Consider the following 25771-nt stretch of genomic DNA (forward strand, 5'->3'; position numbering starts at 1 on the left):
AACCTCATAACTTTCGTTAGTTTCATTCTGTTACTTATCTTTCTTTCTCATTTATTTAGTTCTTTTCTTCTCCATTTCTTTTTTAATTGCTTCCGTATAAAAGTTAGCGACGCGCTTAGGCCATCTCTGCACATCAGCATTTCACAAGGCAGCATGTGCCTCCAAGCTGAATCGCTTCAAGTCAAGAGAACTATAGTATAGCGTCGCGAAAAGGCGTCATCATACCAACACAGGGCCAGTATTCACAAAAGAGCTGTTACGCTAGATTTATTCATTATAGCGAATTCCACCCAATACTGGCATTGGACATACTATAAGCGAAGACAAATAGCCAAGGGCATACTTACGAGCAAAAAGCGCCGTGAATTCGGGCCCCAAAGGCTCAGGGTCGGTATGACGTAATGATTCCTTTCTTTCGATTCTATTCCATTCTTATCATCTACTTCCATTCTTATCACTCTCGTGATCGTGATGAAGCAAGCGGTGTGCCGCTGGTACCACTGGCGAAGTTCGAAGAGGAAAGGAATTGGAATAAAATCGTTGCATCGTACCAATGCAGTCATTTTTATTACGCTTCTGCTCTGGGCAATGCAGACGATATCGCTGTCGTGTTCAAGACGCCGGTATCACGGCCACGTGGATAAGAGAAGCTGACGTAGCAGGCATATAGTTATCATTCACTCTGTTTAATGTCACCTTAGCCTTTGGCGTTTGTACATGAGAATCGTCGGACACGACGGGAAGCGTCGCTTTCTCTCGCTGCCTCGAGGATTTGATGCGCTGCGTGGCAGAACCGAAGTGGCGATGGGTCGCTGGGCGAGTCAATTTTCGGGCTTGATAATATTGCGCGACAACTTTTTTGAAGATACAGTATGTACATGATAGGGCGAACCACGGCTCACTTGAGTGCGGCTCTTGATGCCCTGTCCGTCTTACTTTCTGTCACAGACGACCGCAATGTTCTATGACGTTTAAGCGTGCAAAAATCAGCGTTAGTGCCGGTCGTGCAAAAAGAAATAGGCAGAGAGAGAGAGAGAGAGAGAATGTCAAAAATCACGCTTTGTACAAGTTTTCAGCCGTTAATGGGACATTAAAGAGAGCAAAACAAATATTTGTATACAGTAACGCATAACCTCCTCACCCAAAAGAAAAAGTCAATCTTGCGGCGAGAGGATGCACGCCAACTTTGCAAAACTTTGAAAAAAGAAGAATGCCAGAACGCAGGACTAGTGGCGACACCACTTCGAAGTTCCCGCCCTCTTTCGCCGTTACGTCATGGACTTCACGACGACAGCGTGTTGGCGGGCCTATAGTTAACCGTTTATCTGTAAAGATAGAATGCGTTGTATTCTGGAGGAGCCAAAGAGCGAACGTGGCAAGTTTCCTGAACTTTCTGCGTCACAACGGCCTAAATGCGATCAAACATTTTAAAATACGTGACGTCGCACTGACGTGCCACCACAAGGCTTTCGGCGCGAAATTCAAAAACACGTAACCTTGGCCTTCATATATTCTTCCAGCGGGGGATCTGCAACTGCGAAATCAACGAAAATAAGAGCTTCGAAAGAATACCTCGTCAGTTTAAATTGAGTGGTTGCTTCTCTTTGGTGTCCCCTTAAGTGTGCCGATACCGCGATATGCTTCGAGATGAGAATGCTGATTTCGAAACTATAGAACGACTAGACCATTTTTCACAACCGGCTAATATATAATACAACAGCGCCGCCAGAGAATGAAGGAAACGCAAACGCGGACAGTTCAGCATTAAACAAACTCGTCGCTTTTTGCCAACTCGAACGGTGGTCTGACGCTAGAGAAACCTGGCCACTCGAGTGCAGCAGCTACGATAGTGTTGCAGGATGAGCTATCGTACTTCAGGGAATTGCACACCACCGAAAAAAAAAAGTACACCCTTTCATATTGCACTCTCACAGTGCTTCGAAAAACAAAGCAGGGGGAATGATTAGAGCATGACTCTTATTAAGAAGGTATCGAACCAGCGTGAAGTGTGTAAAATATACAGTTGAGGAAATAGAAATTGTGACTCGAGGTCGTCTCAACAACAACCAAAGCCTTGATTTTCATTTTGATTTTTTTTTCTTACAAAACGTTTTCCGTAGCGACATTTAACATCAGCCTGCTAGCATCTCCTGGACAATAGCGAACGGACACTCGCTGGCGTTAGTAAAAGAAGAAAGGAGTCCGTGAGACGTGTCAGTTGCGACGCTCCTCTCTTGGTTTCTTTTCCAATGCCTAGCGCAGTGCTAGGCGAGTAAAAGCGCCTTCGTATTAAGCGGCAACCACATAGAACGTACCTCCTGCGCATTTCCGGAGCGGCGTTACCGAATTAAGGCAGCGCCGTGTGTTGTCCGCGCCTTAATCATGCCCGAGATGATTTTCGTGTGATCTTAGCTAAATGTGGCCTCCACTTATAGAACTGACTTCCACCTCGATTACACTGTTGGCGTCGCGTGAGGTGTGACAGAGACGCGGACAACAGGCCGAAAGTATTCAGGGTGGTTTGATAATATGAGCAACGGGTAATCGACACGTACGCAACAAGCATTGCGGAATGATCAAACAGTGTTCAAACAAGAGGTGTCTCATGGAGCCAACATTTCGACAAGAGGGCTTGTCTTCGTCAAGGACAGGGTTTTGTGTCATCATTTCATTAGGCGCGTCCGTTTTCCTGTGAACCACTAACTTGCGCGAATCCCGGCGGAAGCCTGATATGTATACAGCCTCACTTGCCGGCACCTATATATATACATAAGCAGATGCGCCGTTGCGGAGTATTTCTCGAGGTTCAGTATTTTTTTTTTATTTGAACGCGAAAAGGAGCTGACATCTGACGTAGCGAAGGTGCGGCGTATGCCTTATACGTGTTGGTCCCCTCCTGTACGCCGTGAATACGTTCCCATATGGTTGCCGCTTCAGAGTACGCGCGTCTCTGGAGGTGGCGCGCTTATTTGGAGCTCGGAAGGCGCGACGCATGCATTGCGCGTGTACAGAGGTGCAGCCTGAAGCGGTTCGGAGAGCGCTTTCGCGTTGTGACGACCTATTGCACGGGAAGCGCGTGCTCTGGGCATCTGGCCGATCTGATGCCACAGCCGCCACTTTCGCGTTGGCCAACGGGACCACGGGATCAGCGGGTTCTAGCCCACCGTTCGCGGGATCGCGTAATACGCTCGCGGTATACGCTGTACTTGGCCATCTGAACCCTCTTCAACCGTCTCATTCGCGGCGCTTAATTAGGCCTGTCTCGCTCCTTCAGGCCAATTAATTACGGCTCGGGGTGTATACGAAAATGTGCAGTCGCCATTAACGTTGTGTCATCCGCGAAGACCTCTCCCACGTCATCGTTACAGGGGTATACGTGTAGACCTTAGCGGCGGAAGTGGGGAAGTTGCGTCCAGCTGCAAATGTACGCGACGATTGGACTGGCAAAGAGGCACCTGACGAATGTTATGCGTCATAAGAGAAGCACCAGTTACGCATTGGCATTCAATTTCGACCCTGCTTTGACTACCGCTGAAGCTGTATAGTGTTGCGAGTTTGATAACATGTACGATCGTCAAATAGAAGAAATAACCTAAGTACGAGAAAAGCTTCTGGCATACTATTTATTTATTTATTAGTTAGTTAGTTAGTTAGTTAGTTAGTTAGTTAGTTAGTTAGTTAGTTAGTTAGTTAGTTAGTTAGTTAGTTAGTTAGTTTCGGACAGTTTCACGGCGGAGCCGTTTCCAGCCATCGCGTGACCGATTTCCTTTTCCGGCGACCAATTTGAAGCCGCGTTTTAACGACACACCCCGAGTCTCATATCTGTGCTTCGAAGTGTGCAGCAGATATGCGCGCGCCCTTCTGCCTTCGCCTTGTGTTCTGGTCCCTCAGACGTTAGCCCGGCCGCGTGCCCCTCCGAAACCGCCTCAGGCTGCGCACGCGAGTGTGCGGTTTGGCGAGCGGTGACGGCAGCTGCAGGTGACCGGCAGGCGTGTGTCCATCTTTTTCTTTTTTGCGCAGCTCAGGCGGCGGGAGACGGCGGTGGACCGTGCATCGGCGATCCCTCGTGGTTTCCTCGGCGGTGCGGGCGTCGCCCGCGTTGCGTCGTCCCCCATCGGACGGTGGCGCTCGGTGTACGTGTGCGTGAGAGATGTGTGACCTCGTCCACCAGAGAACGGCGGCGGCTCTGCGCCCGCGCTGTGCGACTCGGCGTGCCGGTCGCCGTTGCTCGACCCAGGGCTCCGTATGGCTCTGCGTGCCACCGAGGCACCGGGACGTGCTGCTGTCTTTCTTTAACGAATTGACTTGGGAATCCGTCTTCGATCGATCAAGTCTCGGGGAAGATCAAGTCTTCCACTGGAGAAACCAGTGGAAGATGACGTGATAAGCGAAAAAATAAAAGCTAAATAGTTGCCGACAGTGAAGAACAGAGAGTACTTCGTGCACTTGAAAAGAATACACGCCGAATTTGGCGCGATGTGGCGACCTCGAAAGCCAGTGCACCTGTCGAGAAACACGCTATTAAACGAACAAAAAAGCCTCAACTTTTGGTTAGGGAGAATCGCAGCTGTCGGAAAACCAAGCAGCGCAGTGGTGCGCAAACGGGCACCACCGACGTACAGAAGCTACAAACAAGGCACGTCGAGCCCCTGAACCGAGTCCCTGGGTCGAGCCCGAGTCCCCGGGTCGAGTCAGTGGGCACGCGGCGGCGACGGGCCCGCCGTGCGGTCAGCGCGAGCGCAGGGCGGCGCCGGCGGTGCCTAGCTGTGGTAGACCGGATGCTGGGACACGGTGGCGGGCGGCGCCCTGAGGGCCGAGAAGCCGCGCTGGTACCAGTCCTCCTCGGGCGACGTGGCGGCCGCCGCCGCCCCGGGCTGGTGTCCGAAGGACTGCGCCGCGGCGCCGTACGCCGGGTACCGCGCCGCCGGGTGCGGGTGCGCTGCTGCGGCGGCGTAGGCCGCGTACGAGCTCGTGCGCGGTGGGCCGTACACGCCGCGCATCATGCCGTTGCAGGCCGCGGGCGGCAGCGCCGCCGGCGCGGCCAGGGCCTTCTGCAGCTGCTTCTCCTGCTTGCGGTACTTGGCGCGCCGGTTCTGGAACCACACCTGCCGGGGAGGGAGGGAAACGCGCGCGGTGCGACGCCCAACGGTGAGAGAGGGAGAAGGGCAGGGAGGTGTCAAGCAGAACGGAAAATCCGGTTTGCTATCCTATATACAACGGAGAATGGGTGAGGGGGAGGTACAGGGATGAGAAGGTTCACTGTAAACCTATTTATTCCCTTAACGGTGAAATCTATCCAGAATTCGCACTCACACCCGAATGAGTGCAAGGGTGTGATTTAGAGACCGGTTTTTAACCCTTGAGGACCTTTAAGGGCGTGAATCGGTTTACGGTGTAGAGGGCGACACCCAGCAGTGAAAGATGTGTGTGAAAGAAGGGATAAGGGCAGAGAGATTAACCGGAACGGGAAGTCCGGTTTGCTATTCTACGCCGGAGAATGGGGGAGCGGGAGGTAGAAAGATAAGAAAGTACACTGTAAACCGATTTATACCCTTGAGGGTGTACTCTGTCTATAACTCGCACTCTTACACCCGAACGAGTGCAAGCGTGTGATTTAGGGACCTGTTTTTAACCCTTGAGAACCTTTAAGGGCGTAAATTGGTTTACGTCGTAGAGGGAGTGGGAGAGAGCACAGACACACGATCACAGCCATCAAGGAAGCAAAGAGGAATCGACACCGCTGTCAAGGTCAGATGCCGCTAGAAAACGACCCGGTGCTCCCACGAGATGTCACGTTCTCCATTGTGAACGCGTCCCAACTTTTCGAAACAACCGACTGCACCGAACATTAAGGCGAAATACGAGGAAGCTGGGTGAAAGTGCTTGACTATATAGACCAACCTGTCTACGTGGTTTGTGGAGATATCCGAGGTTGAGACCCAGTGAGTCTAGCCGAAGCCAAGAAATTCCGCCGCAATTAAACCATTCTAACTATTTCTAGGACGTTATTCTGGACAGTGTCCAATTCGGCCACAATGTCGAGCCTAGTCATTCCTGATTGGCTCAAAACGCAAAGACGGCGGAATTTCACAGCATAGCGGAATTGGACATTGTATGTAGCCTTCCCTCCCGAGTCCTCACCTCGGAAGGAAGACACGTAAAAGGGCCTCACGAAGAAATGTTCCTCAGCATTTGCTGCAGCAGCCGCGTATCCATCTGCCTATATAGGCAAGACAAGGCGCATGAGTGAGCAGGTAATATGAAGGGGGTCAACCAAAATTGCTAGTCGGCACTGAGTGAGGCAGATGCACTGCAGAAGCAACATCGAGAGTAGAGATCTCGCGCGCCCTCCTCACCTGAACAATTATCAACCGAGAAACTTGCACAGCACGTAAAGTTGAGGCACGTATTACTCAGCTTATGTCTTTTACGCGAAAGTAACGAATTTTAGTAGACCGTACAGTAGGAAAGCTTACTCTCCGTAACTGCGATGACTTGACAGGCGAAGGCCTCCCCTGTGCCGCAGTGAGTGGGCACACCCTCCTTTCAACTAACAGCTTCGCTAACAGCTCCGACGTCCCAGCAAATGTACTTCCTAGAACATGCCGCCTCTTTGTTCTCACATTAATAGTTCCTGCAAGCGTCACAAGGCAACATGATTTCTCAGCTCTTGCGTTTCTCCGGTGCCGCGATGGCACAGTTGGCCACTGTATAACATATTCAAAGCCGAATGGGCGCAGTTCGGAAACCTGCTTGAGCGTCTCTTTTATTCAACAGTTCATTCATCGGCTATGAACTTGGATGGATCGATGGATGGATGTTATGAGCGTCCCATTTGGAACAGGGTGGTTGATTGCGCCACCAAGCTCTTGCTATTATATTGTCTAATGTCCTACCTAGATTGAAATAAAAGCAAAAGCAAAAAAAAAACAAAACAAAACACGATGAACTCCCACAACCACATTTTCTGATCCCCTATTGCGAACTTTGATTTTGTACGTCTCTGTTTTTTTTTCGTTTCCCTACTTTTCTTCCACCGATCTTCCACATGGATGGATGGATGGATGGATGGATGGATGGATGGATGGATGATTGTGGCTCAACCCTTTGAATCGGGCGGCGGCGACGCGCGCCACCTAGCCTTTAATCGTTCTATATGCATGCATACCTATGTATTTACTCCTTTACTTTTGCGTTGATATTGTCCACCAATCAGATAGCCTCCGTTTAGTTATTTCTACCTGTTCAAAGTCTATTCTACTTTCACTGTCTTTAAAACCCAAGGCTTTGAATAGTTCCCCGTTAGATTCAACTGCAGGGTGAAGTTGTTTACAAGCAAGTATCAGGTGTTCCGCCGTTTCCTCCTCCTCTCTACACGCCTCGCACACCAAATCTATCTCCTGGTATCTGGCTCGGTACGTTTTAGTCCTCAGTACACCTGTCCTGGCTTCGAACAACAATGAGCTTCCCTTAGAGTTATCGTAAATATTTTCTTTGGCTATTTCTTGCTTAAACGTCCTGTATGTCTCCAATGCCGATTTGGTTTGCATCTCTGTACTCCACATACCCCTCTCTGCCTCCTTAACCTTTTTCTTGAGAGATGATTCCTTACTTGTTCCCCCGCTACTGCCCAAGTATTTGCTTGTCAATTTTCTAGTTCGCTTCCTCCACCTCGTGTCAACATTCCTCGTGTATAAGTAACTGAAAACCTTCCTAGCCCACCGAATTTCCCCCATTTTTCTCAATCGCTCCTCAAAGGCTATCTTGCTACTAGCCTCTCTGCCCTCGAAAGAAGACCATCCCAGATCCCCCTGCACTCCAAGATTTGGTGTCTTGCCATGGGCTCCCAGAGCGAGCCTGCCCACCCCACGTTGCCTAATTTCCAACTGTTGCCGGGTCTCTATTCTAATACATAGAACCGAATTGGCAAAAGTCAGGCCTGGTACCATTACCCCCTTCCATATCCCTCGTACTACCTCGTACCTATTGTAGTTCCACAGTGCCCTACTCTTCATAATCGCTGCACTTCTGTTACCTTTAGTCGTTAGATATTTTTCGTACTCTGTCAGATACTCAATGCCATTATTTATCCACACCCCAAGGTACTTGTATTTATCGACTATCTCCAGCGTGGCCTCCTGTATCTTATGCTCGCCGCAACTGTTATCATTAAAAATCATGACTGCTGATTTTTCTTTGCTAAACTTCAAGCCTAATCTGTCTCCTTCTGTACCACATATGTCCATTAATTCCTGCAGATCTTCTGCATTGTCAGCCATTAATACAATATCATCCGCGTACATCAGTCCTGGTAATGACTGTTCAATCAATTTTCCTTGCTTGAGAAATGATAGGTTGAAGCCGAGTCCGCTTTGCTGTATTTTGGCCTCTAGACCTTGTAGGTACAGCATAAACATCAGAGGCGACAATGGGCACCCCTGCCTAAGCCCCCGCCGAATCATTACAGGCTCCGAAACCTGCTTTTCCCATTGTATAATCACCCGGTTACCTTTATAGATATCTTTTAAGAAATTGGTTACTCCATCTTGCACTCCTAAAGTTTCCAGAATGCCCCACAAGCCCTCTTGAAGTACACTGTCATAGGCTCCCTTGATGTCCAAAAAAGCCAGCCATAGGGGTCTGTGTTCCTTTTCAGCTATTTCAATGCACTGTGCTAGCGAGAACAGATTGTCTTCTAGCCTCCTATGCGTCCGGAACCCATTTATAGCCCTCCAAGTACCCCCTCGTTCTCTACCCATGCCTGCAGTCTGTCCTTTATAATCTGCATAACCACCCTGTAAACCACTGACGTCACTGTTATAGGCCGGTAGTTATTTATGTCAGCTTTGTCCCCCTTTCCCTTATATATCATTCTCATCCTACTTAGCCTCCATTCGTCAGGTACTTTACCATGCACTAGCATTTTGCTCACCACCTCCCTCAATGCTTTCTTAGCTTTCTTGCTTTTCCGTTACCAGCGCCCTCTCGCGGGTAAAATAACGCACATAGCACAGGCGTGCCGGATATGGTGCTACCTGAATGCGCGCTTCGTTGAGCTTGGTGATGCGTGCCAGCTCCTCGCGGCAGTAGATGTCCGGGTAGTGGCTCTTGGCAAACGCCGCCTCGAGCTCCTGCAGCTGCTCCTGGGTGAAGGTGGTCCGGTGGCGCCGCCTCGCGGGCGTCGTGGGACTGCACGCGGTGGCCAGCACGCCGCCACCGCCGCCGCACGACGACAGGCCCAGGTCGGACACGCCGGGCTCCAGCTTGAGCTTCTTGAACGCTCCGCCATCTCCTGCGCCCAGGCGTTGCCGAATGAGAACGCGTTTCAAAGCGCGCAGCCAGACGTCTATGGTGTAACTGTTCGGTAATCGCGCCGTGCCTGAAAGGGGCATACAGTTGGATTAATAATTTGCTTAGTATGGTCATGAAATCTGAGCTTAGAGGCATCTTACGAGGCCCACTCGCTGGGTAGGGTTTATGTTTTTGCTCCAGTCTTCACGCGTCTTTTATAAAGCCTCAATGCTTTGCACTGATTCAGGATCTTGTGTGTTTTAGTCTTTGTAATACTGCATGGCTAAATGTTGTTGTCTTATTTGGAAGCACATCCTGCTATATACATGGGTGCGTTGGGGGGAGGTGTAATCATGACCATATAACGCCGACAGACAATGAAGCCAAGGGAAACATCGGGAAAATTAGCTGTGGTTTAAATTGAAATGCAGAAAATAATAGAGGGGAAAAGGGATATGAAAGCGGGCGAAAAGATAACTTGCCGATGGCGGGAGCCGAACCCCCAGCCTTTGCGTATATATATGCAACCATCGTGAATAATACAAACACCGGCTTGTGACGTCAACTTGTTTGCACCCATGCACCTTGCTGCTTTGCCATCCGAGACGCAAACTAAACATTATGTAAAATTTTGGTAGTCGACCAATGGCAAGAGAACTCCCCGTATATTATCAGTCGAGTAAGAAAACACAACGCACTCGAAAGCGTCGAGCTTGTTGCATATATGCAGAGCATCATTTAACAAAAGACGCGCGCGCGCTTGTGTTGTGCGTGCGTTAACAGGAGAGGGGGCACGCGGAAGACGAACATGTTCTCACCAAACTTGCTTCGCAGTCGGTAAACAGCGTGCCGTAGCGGCTCAGTGTGCGCTTGTGAGAGCGGCGAGCAGAAACGGGTAACAGCGGCCCGATTGAAGCGATCATTTCGCTCCGTACGCCATTTAGATTGAGTGGCAGTCACTTGTGAGCCCCGCATACGGCACGCGTCGCCTTCCAAAAGGCACACCGCAGTACACGTGCCTATCGCCGACGGACAAAGAAAGGAGCCACGGGGCCAAATAAGAGATAAGGCCACCGCTATATCCGGGCGCCAAAAAGTGGCGACGCTGTGTCAACACGCCGCCCCGAGAGCCTGCAAAAGTTCCAACGGGGGCGCCTCCGACACCTACTCGACACTTGGAGCGCCACGCGCACGGAGCTGGCTATGGCGAGCGGTGCGAATATGGCCGCATCGGGTGACGCAAGTATACTTCCAGCGCTGACTGACAGCAGCCGCTATTGGCGGCGAGGAGTTACGGAGTCGCCCTCTATCGGAAGCGCCTCGCTGGCGTAGTATGAGGGATCACGTGGCGCGCTCCTCATAGGTTTTGCTGTCAGCGCTCACTGAAAACACCACGCGCGAGCTTTCCCGGACATTTCTGTAAGTACTTTCGAAACGAGAGAAGTTTCTTACTGTCTAAATAATAATCGTGGGCCAACTGAAAGCACACAATCGTTTACAGTCGCTATCTGTTTACCGAATACGTACAGTGAACGCCACTGCGCGCGGTCGCCGCGATGGAGTCTGCCGAACCGGCTACTTAATTGCTTGAAAGGTAGGTAAACGCTGAGAGCAAACTATGTGAAATATGTTCATATAGTGTTTGTATAACTAAATGGAGCGTAATAGAATGAAGCCTCAATGCAGCGATCGCGTAGATTCGCAGCGACCGACTGCGCGTCTGCATGCTTGTCCGCGCACTGTTTCGCTTTCTCCGCGCGCGCATTTTCGCACCGTGCCATGAGCTTTAGGCCGCAGAATATGAGCATTTGACAGTATACAAGCAACCATTGTTGCGTGGGCGCTATCAGAGCTGTTCAAAAATAATTTCATTGTAGGGACTTCGACACCTACGGGGACTGTGATGTGCCGTCGCGACGATTCAATCTTTTTTTTCTTCAAAATTCTTTGACCTTTCGATACTATTTCTCGAGTTGCGTCGCACTCTATGTTTATCGGCGTTCTCAGCGCGCAATTTCCCGCTGCTCCTTTTTTGTAATCCAGTGCATTAATTCATAACACAAACATGACCATATGCCATGCTTTCTTTAACTGTGCTTCTTACCGCTGCCTTTCCACTCCACTGAACTTGCCAGTATCTATAGTATCGAAAAGTTCATAGACCAAACCGTCATGACATTAGTCGGGCAGCGGACTCGGGCGAGCGTCTCAGTGCGCGTTTTCAGAACATCGCAGATCGGGCGCCGTAGCAGAAATCTTCCTCGCGTCTGTGCTTGCTGCATACCCGAGTTGTAGCCGATGACTGTTTGCCGGTTTTATGTTTCGAGAGCCAAGCTTCACACAGCTTCTTGTCCTGCGGCTATGTGTGAAGAAGGCTGACACCGGCCTCCGTTACGTGTGTCCGGCCCTGCGGCACCGAGCAGTAGCCTACCATGTCGCGCGCCTTCAAAGGCAGCCACTACATATTGTAGTGCTTTCAAGCGTTGTAAAGGAGACACTCGAAGCGGGAAAATTTCGCCACTAAATGAAAACCGCAGCGTACGAGGGAATTTAAACACGTTTTCAGCTCGCTTCGGCGCGCCCGAAGCAGCCGACGCGGCCGCTATGTCCACGTGATCCCTCCTAGCACGTCACGCCGACGGTGGCGCCAGCTTTTCCAGTGGTGGAGCTCGAGGCCAATAGTGTACCGACTCCCCGGAGAGGGAACGCACGTCGGGTGGTAGTGAGCCATCATCGACGCGTGTCCGCCGCCGAAGCTCGCACCCTCCGCAGGCGGGCGCTTCTGTCGATCTGTCGTGCGCGCTCTTCTCACCGGGGGGCGCGATGAATTGGGGGCGGGAGAGCGACGGGGAGCCGCATCACCCCTCCAGGGAAGAGGAGGCGGGGGGAGGCAGGACCCCTCCCATCCTTCCCCCGCATCACTTTTGCGACCGCCGTTTTCCTAATAGAGACACGCTGTGCGTCGGTGTCTGACAACTCCCCCCCACCCCAACTCGTCTCCGCTCTAACCAAACCAGCCTCGTACTGCCTCCCACTCATCGTGTTTCACCAGTCGCCGGTGCAAATGTGTCGCACGCGCCGCGCGAATCCCGAGGCTTGGCACAACTGAGAACAATAAAGCGGCGCGTGCTGTGAATTCGAGGCGTCACGCGGCGCTATACAGAGTGCACGTACCGAGCTGGAAAACGCGCGCACGTCGCCTCTTCCCGTTTTTGTTTCGAAGCGAGGCCCAGATCGCTGCGGGAGCAGCAGGCGCAGGAGAGCAGGAACAGATGCACCTTGCGTTTCCGCCTGCCTTTCGCGGGTGGACGACAGGGTGAAGGGCGTGCGTCGTTCTTGCTTTTCAATTCGCTTTTTTTTTTCTTTTCTGAAATTCCTGGCTGCACTGAATACCTTCCGCTTCGTTCTAGAGAAGGCGTAACCTTTCGAAACGACAGCTCGGCTGTAGCGCTCGCGGAAAACATCGATACCAACCAACAGCGCTCGTTTTATCGAAGCGACATGTACAAGTTACGCATCTGCCCAAAGCGATGCGCATAACCTGCTTGAGCGGAAGCTTGACAAGAGACGAGTAAAACCAACTGCAAGAATTAAATTGTTAACTGCAGCCTTTGACTTGGCTACTGTGCGCACGACCACTAGTGGCACTGGGACAACTGCTACGTCGGTCTCCTGGATGTTGCACCGCATTGCTTCAAATTCGTGAGGAGAAAGCATTCCTTCGTCATCATTCTGCCAAAATTTTGTAGTCTCACCAGTCTCACGGGCGCGGCACGAAGCAAACAGGATTTATTCGCTTTCGCTTTAGCGATGACAAAATTTCAGCTAACGATGCGAGTTGTTTCTTCGTTGTGCATGACGAGGGAATCTGACGTAGTGTCAAATGACCACGTCAGTCCGTCGTTTCGACTTTTCATGGTTCCAGTTTCACCGGTGGAGCTTGCCCAGCTACATGGAATTATATGGACGACATTCAAGGTAACCTTTATTTTTCTCCGCGGTCTGTTATCTTGATTTTAGTCGGTGTTCCAGACTGCTCGCTGAAACCGGAAACCTGAAGACGAGGCTAAAGGAACAGAAGAACGTCCCCGCCTGTCCCGTGTTATCGTTATTATCTCGGGCCTATGGGTATATATGTGCCCACTCTTGGCCGCTGCCCTCAGAACAGGTATGTACCACTGGATATGTGCCCAAATAAAAGACAAGCAATAGACGAGGCAAGATGTGAACAAGCGTGCAATAAGGAGTGAAGTGAACAAAACTGGACCGTAGCGTGTATTGAGCGAGGAGCTGCAGAGAAGTCGGGAACGAGTCGGCTACAGAGTATAGCGTCAAATTCCGTTCCATTCGCTTCATTTTGTACAAACGTTTCTGTCATCAGCTTTACGTTTGCATAACGCTTGCTTCAACACTAGCGCAAACACCAAAGAAAGCTTCGCGTAACACCGATTCCCACTTAAACGCTGGAAACGCTGAACTTTTCTTCTATAAAACTCTTCCCAGGTGAATTTTTTGGCAGTTGAGCTATGCTGACACCACCAGAAGTTAGCGCACGTACCTGAAGGCAACAGACTTGAGTGTCCGACTACAGACATCCTACACCTAACTTGTGCATGTGAAAGTGCGGTATAGACTCATGTTTCTTTCTCTCTCTCTCTTTCACTCCCCATTCCGCTCCCCACGCGTAGGTTAGCAAACTGGACTCAGTCTGGTTAACCTCCCTACCTTTCCTCTTTTCAGTCCCTCTCTCTCTCTTTCTCTCTCTCTAGCGCGCGCACGTCGAACAGCAATGGCTGATCCAGCGGGCTCGCGAAGTCGCGCATGGCAGTGGAGCCATGGACTGAGGGCCCCAATCATCGAGGAAATTTCCTACTTGTTTTGCCAAATAAATGTGTATTCTCTCTCTTTTCCTCTCTCTCTCTCTCGTTCTGTTGCCTACACCGACAGCGACAGCGCATGTTTTCGTGACGTCACGCTTTGCGCAGTTCGTCTGCACCGGGTGGCCACCTCCTGGCCACCGCGGCGTTCGGAGCCGCCCCGACAGAAGGCGCTCCCCGGTCCGTCTCAGCGGGAACGCTCGGCGTCCCGCTGCGCCTTTGCGCAGCGCGTCTCTGAGCGGAGCTCGAGGGGCTCGGTCAAAGGGGGGAGCGGAACCGCGCGGACGACTTGAGGTGCGCGCGCCGCCGGCGGTATACGGGCTCGCTTTACGGAGCGGTGGGCTTTCGGCGTGTACGCTCGCGTACGCTGCTCCATGGGCCGTGCTTAATCGCTCGCTACCCCCTCCCTTCGCGAGTCCAGCCTGGAACAAGTTCGCGCATGCTCGCCGGTCTAACGCGATAGATGCGTGCCGCGCCAGCGTCGAAGAAGCGGTCTGGACTCCCCGGTGCCACCTGCGGGCTGGAATAACGCGCCTCTTGAAGCGTGAGCGACGAGCCTTTGATTAGGCTGCGCGCGGTGCCAGCGCGGTGCAGTGTCGTTACGAGACTTATCTTTTTTCCGAGAGAGGGAGGGGGGGGGGGGGGCACGCACGCACTTGACCAGCGACGGGGTGGACGAGGGGGGGGAGGGAAGGCTTGACAGGTGGCATCCCGGAACATGGAAATTTCGGCGTGCCCCCCCTTCCCTTTCTTGCTGCGGCCATGGCTCGATGGATAGTCCACTGGAAGAAGTGAACTGAACCGAGTGCAAGCCAGTTGGGGGCGGGGAGGGGAAAGGTGGTTGCCTTTGTCCTTACGTAGTCAACAAAAGCTATAATAATAATAATAATAATAATAATAATAATAATAATAATAATAATAATAATAATAATAATAATAATAATAATAATAATAATAATAATAATAATAATAATAATAATAATAATACCTGTTTATTATAGTGCGCAGCAACATCTACGGAGCCTTCGTACTTGTGCGCTTAAAGAGTAACACGCCAGAAAAAACGTACAGAGAAGACAAATGTGGTAGACAAAGCAGTGTGATCACATACAGAAAACGAGGAGGCGGGCGTGAGAGGGAGTTACTCATGCACCACGATTATCGACATTCGAACAAAACACAGGCAATCAGCGCTGAAATATATCTCAACGCAGGCAGAATACAAGTAGAATATTATGTCGATACGGAGATTCGCGCCGCCTCTGTCGTCGTCACGAACAATGGAAGCTGCGGTTCTGACGCGATCGCCACACTCGTGCAGACCTCCGATGCCTCTGTTGATATCGCTGTTAACACGACCGTTCACGTAATGCGCACACACGACATTTAGCGGTAAATCGTTCGTCTGGTACAAGTCTTCTCGCATCCAGTTAAGAAACGGCGCATAGATGCGCAAGAAAGTAGCCGGATTGCCAAGATACGTATTTGTCAGCGTTTGCACACACAGACGGGCCGTGTTGAAGGCAGTGCCCAGGAAACGCGGTGACGGCACTAGATGGCAGCGAACTTTCATGGAGATGTGGGAAAGAGTTCTTCCGATCTAGTTACACGCCTCATAATAACTCATTTCGATGGTGGCTGTTGTCAAGGTAGAATTACTGACTATGTAATCCTGCCAATGGCGTATTGATTCCATCACAGGCAACACCTGTGCGTTGGTATCCCCACTAAGTCCGTTATGAAAGCTGACAGACAAGCGTGAATTTTATATCGTATGGACTTTAGTTCTTTATATGGACTGTACGGACTATATATGGACTAATTTCGCTACGGGTCCTCTCGGTCTTTTATCATCACAACGCCTGCTAAATGGTATGCCCTCTTTAGGCCGATTTCTGTTGGCAAGGCACAATCACTGGCTATATAGTCTTGCTGGTGCCTACTACCACCACCGCAGCCAACGACTGAACGCTCACTGCACTTGGTTTCGGCGCGGTAGGTGGCGGGAGGCAGAATGAGACTCGCGAACGCTACCGGTGGCCTGTCTGCGACCCAAGTTGGCGCCATTGCCTTAAATGGTGAGGCCAGGGGTTACGAGACTAATCCTCAGCAGGGGGTATAGTTTGAAACAGTGCCACTTTGGGGTTTCTTTTTTCTTTCTTTCTTAGAATAACTTTTTACCAAAAAAAAAATGCGTCGTTAGCATGCGTTGTTAAGTTACCGGCACACGTTGAGTCACACAGCATGTTAAGTTACAGCACATGTTAAGTTACACGCACATGCCGCAGGAACAACAAATGATTTCCCCTGCGCTGGCGCTGGCTAACACTACCAGGGTTAGTTCTAGCACACATATATAAGTACTTAAGAAAGTGTACAGGAAAGCGGCGGCCACGGTAGCTGAACTGGTTAGAGCATCGCGCGCGTAATTCGAAGACGTGGGTTCGTATCTCACTTGCGGTCAGCTTTTTTTATCCACTTTCGTTTCCGTTTATTTATCGTTTCCCTGTGCATTTATTTATATTTCCCCTATGCTTTCCTTCGAGTCATTCTCTGTTGGCTTCCTATGAATGCAGCGTTCGTGTGCCTTTTGTGAAAATCGATTCAAGAAAGGAATAAAATATAACAAGAAAGAAGAGTGTATAAACGTAGTATTTTTATCGACAGTGGCACTACATGATCAGGCACTGTCAAGTTTACTACCGTTTTCGCTACGCATGTCGCACTCTATGCTAGGAAGCTACAGAATTCATGCTTTCGGTTTATTATTATTATTATTATTATTATTATTATTATTATTATTATTATATTATTATTATTAAACAGGTGACGTTAACTTTTAGCATTACCTAACCAGCTCGCAGTATCAAACAATGCCCACTTGACAACCGTAATAACAACTTTATGTCAATTAACTAACCAAGCAAGCATAACTGACTAGAGCTGCGCAGAAAATTACGTTGTTGCAGCTAATATTCGTTGCTAGGGTGCATGCACAGTTTTGAGTCTCTGAAAAGTTGGCTTGTAAAGGGCGTAAAGGTTGCTGCGCCGCATACACACCCTTTGTGTGGCGAAGCCAGAGTTGCAGTCGCCAAACAGTTTTTTTGCGTGCCTGCTTTTCACTTTTTATTGCCGCAGCTTTTACACGAACACTCGAGGCGCATTTCCGCCATCGGCGTTGCCTTGCTGTAGTGCTATTGACGGCGCATGCGCATGCGCGTAACGCCCTAGCGCGACATAAAATTAGAAAGAAGGCAAATACAGAAATGACGCACGGAATCATTACCGCAAACACAATAATTTCATTTCTGGGTGCCTGTGATTAGTCGCTGTGAAGAACGGTGGCAGTCTTGGCTGCGCAAACCAGCAGACGCGATGCCGAAACAGTTTGCGCGCGCATGTACGCACGCAGGCACACAAAACAGTTTGAGAAAATACCCGCGTGTTTAGTTGCCCGAACGTGGCACACGTTACTAGGTGTGATTAAAAATATACCTGAAAACAATGCGAATAAAAGACCGTACGTAAAGGGGCGTCCACTCCGATCTTCACATGCACCAGCTTCGCGTCTTTTACGCCACAATCACTATGAACCATCAAGTCCAGCAACAAGTATTGACACGTTACTCGGCTACAACCCTCAAAACAGGGAAAATACATAAGGAATAATCGTGTGTTAAACGCCTCCAAACTGCGAAGGAGTCAGCCGCAATCAATACGTTAAGTCACCGAAAAAGCAATTGACTGAGGGCGTATATAAAAGCCAACAATTCTTAAAAAATTTAAAATTGGTATTGATTTAGATGTACGGCAAAAGACAAAAAAAAAATATGTGAGATATCTAAAAAAAAATAGGGAAAGCTAGCTTCCCCCTTTCCATTATCTCACGTTTCATTTAAACCATCAACACTGTAGGACGCAGACATTGTTAAAGGATATTCTAGAAGGCATTCTAAGATACGCAGCGAAAGCGGTTCGACATGCTTCTTACATGTGCTGTCGAATAGCAAATTGATATTTGTAGAGGACGTACTATACGTTGAACTCAAGATCTGTATGCTTGCGCGTCGCATACAGATAGCGACGATTGGACGAAGACGACGTGCGGTCGTCGGTAACAAGGCTATAGTCAACGCGAGGTGAAACTCCGTGGGCTCATGTTGTTGACGTCTACGTAATTCATGATTTGCAGAGAGCGGCTGTATGAATACTGTAACTGTTGTGTAGGGGACGGATAATAAGCAAGACAGAATGTTTGCAATGGCGAGATATCAAATTAAAAGCAAACGAACACTCAGTGGCGCACATTTCTGGACCGCACTGTCACTGGCATCGGCTCACAAAAGTCAACCTCGCTCGCAAAAAAATAAATAAAAAAATAAAAAAATAAAAGATAACGTGGTTGGACCCGGAGAAGAATGATTCTCAGTAATAAATCTGGTCTAGAATTAAAAAAGAAAAAGAAAAGGCGGTTTCTGAACGAGATTGAACGGGCTTCACATTGCTCGAGGTACAAGAGCGAACCGTGGAGCTGTCAGCGCAGCGGAATGACTCGAATTCGAAGTTAAGAAAAGCACGATGACCACGAATCGCGGAAGACCGAGGCTGTGACGAAGCGCTTGTTCTTCGGTAAGCTGCATATACAGGGCGGAGCTCGCTTGTATGGCGGCACACCTCTGAAGAGGGAGGCAGCCAAATTCTAACGCGTGTTGACCACAACGTTTATTAATAAACTGCTTCTGAGCGTACGGTACCTCATTGTAACTCGTCCTGCCCACCCTTCCCGAGACGCGTTCACCTTTGCGAGTATAACGAAATCTATACAGACTCGCAATTTAAACGCACTGTCGTTAATAATTCATAAGTGATGACACGATACCACTTGAGGAATCGTCTTTCGGTGCCACGAAAAACAAACACAATCTCCGAATCTCGTTTAATCGCGAGAAAATAAATCAGGTGAGATCACGCGTTGACGTTGAGAGGGAAGAAAACCCTTTTGGGACGGACAAATAACGGCTTGGGGAGCCGTAAGAGATTGGAAGACCGCTGCAGAGACAAAAGAAAAGTATGCCAAGCCCGTGCACACATTGCAAGCGGTTGCTGACGAGGGTGAAGTTAAAAAAAAAAGACGGTGCAATATTGAATAAAATCAAAGAATAAACCGATCGTGACACTTGTCTGCTGGTGAAGATATGAGCTGCCGCTCTATAAATCTACGCATAGACGCACCGAATGAAGCACTTCTCACTGAAAGAAGTCTGCTTGTAATAAAGAAATACTAAAAAAAGAAGTTTATACGTTTAGACGACAGCTAGGTGATTGTTTCAGTCATTTTAGCTGCATTTGTTAGTGAAAGGCTGAGCCTAATAATACGAAACGCATGCCCGAAACCACGGTCCTTCAGTTTACTATAGCTATTTTATTTACGCCACTTTACCCGAGTGACGATCGAGTTAGAGATAACTGAAATCTACCAGGGCAGAGACATAACGCAAAAGTTTGATTACATGACAGCGATGCCATCTGGGCCGGAAGCTGAGGGACAAGTCGCTACATCCTGCGCTAGTTCCAACAACGACACGTATAAACAGGTGAGGAGACTGCTGAGCAGTCTTGACGAAGACGCAGCTTCACGGACAACTACACGAGCCGATCAAGAAGGACGAGGAACTGTGTGCATAGCGATGCGTCTTGCCGCCGTGAAAAAAAGACTACCACTCACATCTTTTTTCTTTGTGATCCTGTTGGGTGGGTTTAATGTGCGATTTTAAGACATTGTTCAAAGGTACCACAAGTGTCGTGGAACAACAGAGTCTGCGAACGCTGCCGATGCTCCAGACGGGCAGCAAGGCACTTCCTGCGAACTTGCGCTTCCGAATGCTGCGAGCGAGTCGAAAGGCACGAAAATATAGCGCACCTCAGTGCGCAATGTTTGTTGCTAATTGTGCGCCGGTGGCCCAGAAAAATGACGGAGAATGCGTAAAGTGAGGTGAAAGGGGAAATACTGAAATGATTCTCGCGTAAACTTTTGAAAATATGTGGTGAAACCCACGTTCCCTATTGTCTTATTAATATTATCTTTCTTGTCTCGCGGCTTATCAGCTAGGGCTGTGAAGTAAGCGAATTAGGTCGCGCGGTGAAATTTACATTAGGTGTTGTTGCAGGATGCACGTCGTTCGTGATCATCAGGGGCTAAGAATCTTTGGGACGTAATAAAGGAAACTTAGCATACTTGAACTATATAGTATTTATGCGGTTAAATAAAACGTCTGCCTGCATTGTTTGCTAGGAATCATGGAACAATATCGCTTGATCTATTTCGGCTTGAAAAGCACGTATTTAATGCGAAAAACCAAAGTTACGCAGGTGCATTCGCGTTCAAAACCTTGCACGCCAAGAGATGGCAACATGCTAGTGGGTGCTCTCATGACTGTAATGGACTTCGTGGGCCAATCTCAGCGCTGTTGGGCCGATAGGGGTGTACGAGTGCTCGACACCTTCAAATAACGTATCGAACGCCTTGTTCGTTTCGGTCTTCGAATCGAATAGTAACTGTTCGTAAACACGGATATAGTTTTCGAAACACAGATAGTTTGCACAATCAAACATCACATTGGAGCAAGAGCAGGTGACATCTAATTCCACCGGGTACCATTTGTGCTTTTAAAGAACAACCCTTCATAACGTGCAATATAATGGCAGAAACTTAAGAACGTTATAAATACTAGAATGTAAACATCGCTCTGTAATTATTGTTAAAACGGCTGCTCAATATTCGTAGGATGTTCGAAAAGTATTGGATATTTGATTCGATTCGCTTCCGGCGTTATTCGATTCGGTGTCCAAAATTAATATTTGCATGGCCCTATACAGACTAACATGGCCTTATGGTCGGAACGGTCTGAAGTGGTGTAGCGATTCACGTCAGCATGTCTTTTGTCAAATATCAACCCGTGAATTGTCGTTCATTACGATGGCTGAGCGCAGATTGACCGTAAAGAAGGCAGTATGAACGTAACTTTGCCCTTAAGAGCTAATTGAGATACACACAATTTGTCCGTGTAGATTGGCGTTTCTCAAGTTTGATCGCTGAAGTGGTTCAGGAGCAATTTCACACAGCGGTATCGGCTTGTTAGCCGTGGCCATGGCCCGTACTCCTTTTAGACATTCGGTTGTTGTAGTCAAGTGTAGTTTTCTGATCTTATTATTACTATATTTTTGTGTATCGACGACCATCATGGCATTTCCGTTGGGTCTGTAATAATATGGGTTACGATTTTCCGTTTACGCTTTCTTTTTCTTTTATATCCGTGAGATACAATGATACTGGGCACTGCATTTGATGGGAGAAGCTATGCAACGATAATTTATAAGCAGGGCCACGTGAGGATCGCTCTGTCCCGCTCAAGCTTATTAGCTTGTTCTTTGGACGTCGGGGTCCGGCAGACCACATTAGAAGCCCTTAGGTGTCTCATTGCCAGCTTCGTAGGTTTCTGTCTTTGTCTAAAACATTGCATAGACCCGGGATAAACTCGAAATGGATGCCGTACTTATACAACGAGAGCTTCGTACCTAGGCATCAGGGTATATTACCAAGTGACGCGGCACACGGTCTCAGAGGCTAACCACCAATAAACTTGAATGGAAGGGGTGTCTTGTTGCTTATCTTCAAGCATAGTTGCTACGTTTCTGTAAAAATTAAGGCAAGGTAGGCTAAAGCGGACAAAGTTTTCGGTTGCACCAATAGTCCTGCGCCTCCTGTTAGCTAGAACTGCGATGGGCCTTCAGATCGTCGTATCTCTCTAACTCTTTAGGAGCTACATCCTCGTTGGTTTTGAGGTTCAGTCCATCCATCCATCGTGCGAGGGCCGGGATCGAAGGATTGGGGCACTGCTCGCGCTCCTTGGGCTCGGGTCAGGCTTCGGATAAACCCTCCTCGAGTCCCGCACTTCGCCCGAGCTCCGTAATCGGCGAGGCGCTCGCGCGCGGCGATTCCGACGAGCGGCGACGGCGATTGCATATCGACGTTCTCCTTGTCCGCACAAGCTCCGCTCTTTCTTTATCGTCACGTTTTTTTTTCATTCTTTCTTTCTTTCACTTAACGGCCGCGAAATTTCTCTTTTCGTCGGTTTCTCGTCGCCGTCGACGCCGTATTCGGTGTCCGAGAAGGCGGCGCGCGCTCGGAACCCCGCCTCCGCGGGCAGAGCTCGTTAAGGCATTGATGGGGGGTCCCTAATGACATTAGGCCTCTACGGCCATCGATCGCCACGGCGCGCGCGCGCTCGGCGAGCAGCAGCAGCGACTCACCCTGTCCTTGGAGCTGTCCGTCGCGGTGCCTGGTGTCCTGCAGCGCGTACAGCGGCGACGCCAGCTCGACCTTCCGCTTGTCGCCGCCGCCGCCGCAATCCTGCTGGCCGGCGACGTGCGCCGCGACTCCGGCGCCGAGCCGGTCGTCGCCGCCGACCGGCGCCTGCAGCCGCGGGTCCTCGGCCGCCACGGCGGCGGCAGCCGCCGCCATGGCGCTGCTCCACAGCTGGAACCGGCCGTCCAGCGCTGCGGCCAGCCTTGGGGCCCTGACTAACGAGCAATGACTAACGAAGTTATCGCGCCCAATGCGCCCGCGCGAGTCTTATAAAAGCGCGCCCCACAGCCGACGGGCCCGACGACAGGGGGAACACGCCCACCGGGCTCCGGCGCGCTCCCATTGGCCGTCGCCATGGAGACTGCATCCGCAGAGCGGGGCTGATGCCTCGATCCGGCCGGGAAGCGCGGGGCGGCCGCCGGTGATCGACCGCGGACGGTGCGGGGGTGGAGCTCCGCGCGGCGCGGAGGACGCCACGGTGCCGGTGCCGGATGCGGGGACCGCCGCCACACTGCGAGGCAAGAGGGACGCGTCGAGCATTTTGGATGCGAGGCCTTTCCGTTGACGGATCTACGCACATCGGGGGATACGCGACGCATCCACAGTTAGGACAGTGTAAAGTTGAATTCGCACGACGGGACGGATTGCCAGTTCAGTGTGCGGGCGAGCGTGCCGGAGCTCAGTGCCGCCTAATCGCGAATCACTCGTGGAAGCCACTGACAAATTGTTCGCGCCATGATTAGTTGCAGCTCAGCCATGCACGTCACACGTGTCCTATACTGTCTAATTATCCCTTCGTGTGAACCCAGCTTAACCGAAATACTTACGGAGCGGGGGATGGCCAGCATCTCCATCGCCCAGGTGTCAAAGGGATACAGCCTCTGCCTGTAGTGTCATAACGGCAATGTACACACTTTAATTCCTGGTAATAAGATGAGGTTGCGAATAAATTCAGCCTTTCCTTCTCTCTCTCTCTCTCTCTCTCTCTGTCTCTCCCTCGCTATCTTTTTCGTGCTTCGTAAAATGTTGCACGTGAGCATTGGGATTCGAGGGAGAGGGGGGGGGGTGACTCTTGCCTAAACACGAGGACGCTTTTGTAACTGACCGATGAACCAAACGCGGCCAGCCAGGGTAAGGACGAACTTTCCTTCTTTTCTTCGTGCGTTTGTCGCGCTTTAACTCAGAAATGGCATATGAAAACAGACACAGACACTTTGAAGATGAGTTAATGGCACAACAGCGATGACGAGGTCACAATGACTACACTATAAGTCGGCTTCAACGATGAACGTGGCGACATGGCGACGAGCGAATGCTGAATGCCTTCTGCACTAATTACAATGTCATCTCTATTACTAACCCCTTACTGGGTTGCCGACTCATGAGCGTCAGATGTCACAGCCGGAGGGAAAACAGAACTGAAGCAGCTCTTGAAATATTCTGATTCACCGACACCATCACGAACATCACAAGACACCATGTAAGACAGACTTTGTCGTGGATTTCACATGCAGGCTGAGTTCAAGCTGCATGGCGGTAATGCAGTTACATACATTTGATATATACTTCTTTCTTACGACTTCCTTTTTTTATGGCTGCGGAGCTCTGTCATTAAGGAACCTATATATCGGTCCTCTTTGCAGCTTCCTGTTTCTTCCTACAGGTTGGCAACTTTCAGTTTCACACAACCTTTCCCATCTCGTAAATTTCCGTAGAAATTGATTGATTGCTTCAACCTTAGCGTCTATTGCAACGACCTGCCATTGGGGTAGGGATAGCGTAAGCGAGGTTCTGCTCGAAACGACGGCGAAAAGTTAAAGACAAGTAGCTTGCGATGGAACTGGAGTGGAATAATTGTACCGGGCGATATCTATAAAGAGTTCCGTTACGAGTGCAATCGTTTCATACGTTCACTTCAGCGAACAGGGATGTTTCAAAAACATGGCTGATTAGGACATAATTTGGAATCGGAAGCTATAGCGGGGGCGTCAAGATGTGATCAGTAAAGCACGTGGCACCTGTATCCGACGTTTTTTTTTTTTTTTTCGTGTGCGTTCATTTCACGCATCGCGAGGACTGCGCCCTGCACTAACGGCTGACATTTTCACCGTGCGGTTTAAGTTGGTTAGAGCGGACGTCCCACGGCATGCATTTCGGGTACAAGAACGGTGTGCTCAACGCGCGGTGTTAAATGGCCGCGCTCACGCCTGGCGGTGCTGCCATCTTTGGAACACGTCGCACACACAACGCATCCGGTTTCCGGCTCTGGAAACAGGCAGTCACTCATCGTTACTCGCAGGTGTAGTGTTTAATGTTTGCCATAAGATAAACAGCTGGCACAGTTGGTATTGCATCATCACGAAACTATACGGCGCTGGAAAGACGAGACGACGGAATCATTCTTCTGTTCGACCAAACCACCGCGGTGTATCTCAGCAGCTATTTGGCGTTACGCTGCTGAGCGCGCGATCACGTGTTCGACCACAGTCGCCACGGCTGCGTTCTCATGTTGACGTAATGAAAAAAATAATAATTATAATAAAGAAGAAGATATATAGCGAACCGTGCATTGGATGCCCGTTAAAAAATCGCAGGTGGCCAAATTTATTTCCGCAGTCCCCCCACTGCATGCCTCATCATCAGGCCATGTTTTTGGCACGCAAGACCCTTGAGTTTAATTCGTTGAATTAAATTTTCCTTGAACCTAAAGAAAGAATAGCTGCAGCTCGTGCTGTGTCAAGGCTGGCCAGAGTCGAGGATCACTATATAGGTATGTGGCAAAATGCTTTCAAGTAGTCTGGCTTGAAACTCGGGGAAAAAAAAAAATAGCGAAGGTGCTTCTTTTCGATAATGCCGAGAGCACTCATGACAATAATTTTAAGCTAATTTCTCCAGTAAGAAAAATGAAAACGGGAGCGAAGCATATTTAAAAGGCTTAACTTAGAAAATCTTGGTTCCAGTGTTGAAATGGCGAAAGTTTCATGGACCCTGTAACGCAAAACTATTCTAATCTGTTTTTATTCGAATATACTGACGTCAACTTCATGCGTACCTGCCGAAGCATCGGACGGCGACCGTCAGCGTTGTTTCGAACAGCTCAATCAGACGCTCTCCTCGTTTATAGGGGGTCACTTTTGTTTGCTTTGTGAGAAAATAGAAATGCCGGCCTTTTTGGCAGGACCTTCTTGTCCAACTGGCGGGCAAGATGCGAGGAGCGCGCAAGGATGGCGAGGCTTTC

The 25771-nt window shown here is 49.7% G+C and overlaps 1 protein-coding gene across 1 annotated transcript in view; it reads right to left on the bottom strand.

Moving 5' to 3' along the window:
- Positions 1-697: 697 nt before the first annotated feature.
- Positions 698-25771, bottom strand: part of LOC135914379 (homeobox protein unc-42-like) — a 42174-nt gene continuing 17100 nt past the window's right edge. The window contains exons 2-4 of the mRNA XM_065447193.2: positions 22479-23044; positions 9036-9292; positions 698-5105 (exon numbers count right to left, since the gene is read on the bottom strand). Coding sequence (XP_065303265.2) covers positions 4761-5105; positions 9036-9292; positions 22479-22689 — 813 coding nt within the window. The 5' untranslated portion in view covers positions 22690-23044 and the 3' untranslated portion in view covers positions 698-4760. The remainder of the gene's footprint in view (positions 5106-9035; positions 9293-22478; positions 23045-25771) is intronic.

This window comes from Dermacentor albipictus, chromosome 7, assembly GCF_038994185.2.
Source record: "Dermacentor albipictus isolate Rhodes 1998 colony chromosome 7, USDA_Dalb.pri_finalv2, whole genome shotgun sequence".
In the NCBI taxonomy this organism is placed as follows: Eukaryota; Metazoa; Arthropoda; class Arachnida; order Ixodida; family Ixodidae; genus Dermacentor; species Dermacentor albipictus.